At 39.4% G+C, this 4,706-nt stretch overlaps 1 protein-coding gene across 1 annotated transcript; it reads right to left on the bottom strand.

Annotated features, from left to right (window-relative positions):
• Positions 1-597: 597 nt before the first annotated feature.
• LOC107830725 (pentatricopeptide repeat-containing protein At3g49710-like) lies at positions 598-3,981 on the bottom strand. The gene has a single exon (XM_075233065.1). The coding sequence runs from the start codon at positions 2,987-2,989 to the stop codon at positions 827-829; it is 2,163 nt and encodes a 720-aa protein (XP_075089166.1). The 5' UTR covers positions 2,990-3,981; the 3' UTR covers positions 598-826.
• Positions 3,982-4,706: the final 725 nt, after the last annotated feature.

Here is a 4,706-nt window from a genome sequence, read left to right as displayed (position 1 = left end):
TGTAGGGTTCTTTAGCTGTTTTAGGCATGCACCATTTAACCTCAAGGGGTCGTTTGGTTGGAATACGATTTATACCAGTATAAGTTATACCGATATAAGTTATATTGGGATAAGTTATGATGAGATTAGTTATGCTGGGATTGTTGTTTATTCATTGTTTGGTATATTGTATTAAGAATGACAATTGTATAATTTCTAAGAAGAAGGTATAAGTTATACCGGTGCTAATTACCCCACCTTTTATAAGGTATAAGTTATCTCAGTGTTAGAATTAACACCGGGATAACTTATACCTGGTTTGCTAACCAAACAGAGTGTTAAGGTGATATTAAATTTTTATATTACCCTTATACCTTCTTATACCTCGTACCAAACGACCCTTTAAGATTTAACGTCACATTCCATAGTTGACTTGTAATTATCCTTGCAGTGAATGAACAAGAGGTGGGCATCTTCATACCCCAACTAACATTATGCACATATGCTGCAAATGATTAGTAACTCCGGCTAGGTCTAAGATCATTTAGAGCATTATTTATATAAGATTAAAGTGGATTAAGACACTCGATAACCCAATCCAAAACGACAGAAAGCTACATGCAGTGCACTCTTTCAAGTACTTCATTCATTTTTCCTTATAATTTCACTTGGTTAGACAAAAATATTAGGCCCATCTTTCTGTTGCTAACAAATACAAAATTGTACTTCATCGTGCTAACTCTAAGTACACTGTATAGCATTCACAACCTCACTCTCCATAGCCCATGGCAATCACCTGAATTGACTGGGATCAGACCAGCATTCTGATTGCAAAACTTAACAGCTATCACCAGTAATCCCCACAAGAACATGCCCCATCCTTGAAGCAATGAAACCTGTGGCAATCCCTTACTGTAATCACTCTTCCTGTCATACCAGATAGAAATTTAATTGCATTATGACAGTCACCACATATTCTTAAATTCTTTATGATAAGAATAGGTTCACCGTCTTTAGTAGATAAAAGCCCGAAAGCAACTGCCAACTTTTCACTATGATGCCATAAGCTTCTCTCTTTCTCCTCCTGCCTAGCTCCATCATCTCTAATCAGAGCCCACCTCAAATCTGGAGAATACCCTTCTTGCTTCATCTTCTTTGACATCTCTTCCCAGAATTTATACACCTCGTTTATCATCGGATGAGAACTATCCTCTGCCACAAAGACATGAACTCTTTTGGCCACCTCAATCCAACTGCAACCCACTTGCTTTCTGATTCCCTTGTCTCGCATTTGTTTTCTAATAGCTGCTACCTCTTCCCATCTGCCAAGACAAGCTTTCATGTGTACAAGCATGACATACGGTGCCGCATTTGAAGGATCCATCCGAACACACTGGTTAGCTGCCTTTGTTGCTAGCACTATATTACCATGAGTTCGACATGCCCTAAGTAACGAGCCCCAGCCAATTGTACCGGGATTATATGGCATTGTTTCGATTAGTCTCTCTGCTTCCTCGAGCTTTCCTGCTCGACCCAAAAGGTCAATCATGCATGAATAGTGCTCAACCTCTGGTTTTATCCCAAATTTGTCAGTCATTAAACCAAAATACTTCTTCCCTTCCTCGACTTTTCCAGTGTGTGCACATGCAGATAGGACAGAGATGAATGTTATATTTGTAGGTGTCAGATTTCTTTCAAGCATCCATTCAAATAGTAGCCGCGACTCCGCTCCATGCCCATGCTGTGCATAGCCTGTGATCATAGAATTTAAAGTGACAGCATTATGCTCAGGCATTCTATCAAAAAGTAGTCTTGCATCATGCAGATTTCCACATTTAGAATACATTGCAATGAGAGCATTGCTCACTGAGATTCGGTTGGACGTAATGCTAGACTTGACTGTCAAAGAGTGAATTTGTTTCCCTTGAGTCGGTGATGACAAGTTGGAAGATGCACCAATCACGCAAACAAAGCTGCAATCATCAGGTCGATGGCCGGCAAGCTGCATTTGTCTAAAACAAGCAACAGCTTCTTCACACAACTCAGACTGCGAATATGCAGAAATCATTGTGTTCCAAAGGACTAAGTCAGGATAAGGAATTTCCTGAAAGACTTTTTTGCAATCTGATATGCCACCACTACATTTTGAGTACAGATCAATCAGACCACTTCCAACGTGTGGATTTTCGTGAAAACCCACTTTGATTAACCGAGCATGAAATTGAAGCCCACCGCGCAAGTCTTCCATGGACGTAAGCGCTGTCAATACACTTGCCATAGTAAACATGTCTAAATTTAAGTCCCTATGTTCCATTTCTTTATACAAAGCCAACGCCTTTGTCCCTTCCCTATGCTGCCCATAAGCAACAATCATCGTGTTCCAAGAAACTTCATCTTTTATCTCACCCATTGATGCGAATACCCCTTGAGCATAATCTAGAAGCCCATTTTTGCTATAGTACGTTATGAGAGTGTTGTTAACAGAAGCATAAGAGATAAACCCAGCTGAAATAGACAAGGAATGAAGCTGAGTGATGAAATCAACATTGTCATTAGCAGCAGTAATAGCAGCGGAAAGTGTAAACCCATCCATGCCACGACCCATCTCCCTCAAGTCGAGAAAGAGTCGAAAAGCAGGCAGGGTGTAGCCAAGATCAGCGTAAGCGGAGATAAGGGTGTTGTAAGAAACAATATCTGGTTGGGGAATTTTATCAAACAGTTGGTGGGCAAGGTGGAGCTGAGACTCTTTAGTATAGGCATTGATGATAGCATTGAATGAGAAGACATTGGGTGCAGGCGTGGCTTCGAAAGCCCTGCGAGCAGTGGTAAGGAGGCCACACTTGGAGTAGAGAAGGATGAAATGGTTGGAGAGGTAAGTAGATGATGGAATGAGTGATTTGACGTAAAGGGTATGCAGAGATTTGCCAGTTAAGAGGTCTCTCTGGGCTATGCATGTTTTCAGAATGTGGCGGAAGTTTTGGAGGCACTCCACCAATGTTTGTTGGTTCATCTAAAGGGACAGTCGCACTATTGCGTTTGACATCATCAACTCTTGTTCTTGCCCTTCACTTGTACCCGTTTGAATTTCATCAACAGCTACTACTGAAATTTACGAACCAAATTATACTTATTTCCTTTTGACTTGAATTTCTTGGTTAAAAAGACACTTGTATAAAAAGTTGGTAATAGCAAAAATATCACTTTTTCAAGGTTTATCAAAAGGGAAACAAAGCAGCAAAACAAAACTAGTTACTCCCGCCGTTTCAATTTAAATAATATATTTTTCTAATTAATCCGTTCCAAAATGAATGATACATTTTTATATTTAGAAATAATTTAACTTATAATTTATTTATCCACTTTACCTTTAATGAGAAGAGTTTATAGTCACACAAATGTTATGACCCCAAAAAGCTTTTGTCCCTTAAGCTTTTAGGACCACATGTTTCCAAATTTTTTTTAAAAAACATTGTGTCAAGTCAAACTACATCATCTACATTGAAACAGAAAGAGTAGAAATCAAGCGAGGGAGTGAAATCCCAATAACATCTCCTATAACACGCGAAGAAATTCTAGAAGGCACAAGAGCATGTAATTCAAAACGAGGCTCTTGACTGAAAGCCAAATTAGCTAAACCATCAGCTACTGAATTAGCATCCTTGTATGAGCAATAGAAACCACATAGTTCCTAGCTAAGAGATAACAGATGCAGTTAACAATATCACCATGCCAATGAGACACATACCATCCATACCGCAACACATAAACCATACTAGAATTATCAATTTGCAAGGCAACCCGACAGACCGACATCACCCCTTGTCCCAGGCTTCTTGAAGACCAGTGAGCACCCTCCATAGCTCAGCCCTGAATAATGTGCAGAACCCAAGCCTGACTGAAAATACACCTGTCCTACTATTAGAAAAATATCGTCAGCAGTCCCTATCATAATACTCCTTCAAATGGCCCTATCTGTATTCAAAGACCATCCACCCATTGTTAGGAGGTGACTAACCTAGCGAGACTACCTGCTTATTATTAGAAATATTCCCTATTATCTGTTATGTCGAGGAAGAGGCAAACCCGAAAATAAAGAAGATAAAGAACACCAAATTTTAACGTGGAATATACCAAAAGAGACACAAACATTTTTCGGTTCTAACAAGTGGTATCAGAGCGAGGTTCAAGACAGATTCATCTTGGCGGGTTCAGTTCTAGCCGCAACATATTTGACGATAATCGTGTTTTTTGTCTGAGAAATTTGACCGGTGTGCTACGCACGTTGAGACAAACTTTGTGGTGGAGATTTGGAGATGCAACATGTTGAAGGCTATGTGAAGAAGGTGGATCAAGTTTATTTTGTCAGAAAATTCCGGCCAAGGGGGAGAATTGTTATGTGTTTGCCATAATTTTCTTACCATATTTGGTTTTCCTATTTATTGAAGGAAAGGACAATATAATTACCTTAATTGGGTTTTCCTTTTTGTAGAAGAAAATTATAATTCTCCTATACTTGGCTAGTCCTTTTTTTTTTGTAGGAAAAGGTTTGGAGTTCTATAAATTGAAGATCCGTCTTTCTCATTCAGTAGCCTCCACAATGTAGTCATATGGAGTTTGAGAGTCGTATTTAGGGGAGAACTTTACGGGACAAGTGTAGTGTGTCACTTGTGTTTGCCTCTTCGTGAGGTTGTTCTCTCGATATTTTGTACTCTCTTTTTATATAGTGG

Source organism: Nicotiana tabacum, chromosome 16 (genome assembly GCF_000715075.1).
Source record: "Nicotiana tabacum cultivar K326 chromosome 16, ASM71507v2, whole genome shotgun sequence".
Taxonomy (NCBI): Eukaryota; Viridiplantae; Streptophyta; class Magnoliopsida; order Solanales; family Solanaceae; genus Nicotiana; species Nicotiana tabacum.
Note: the sequence above shows the minus strand (reverse complement) of the source record. Positions and strands in the feature narration are given on the sequence as shown.

Excerpts from the sequence above, each read along its gene's own strand:
- LOC107830725 (XM_075233065.1), bottom strand. The coding sequence starts at position 2,989 with ATGAACCAACAAACATTGGTGGAGTGCCTCCAAAACTTCCGCCACATT.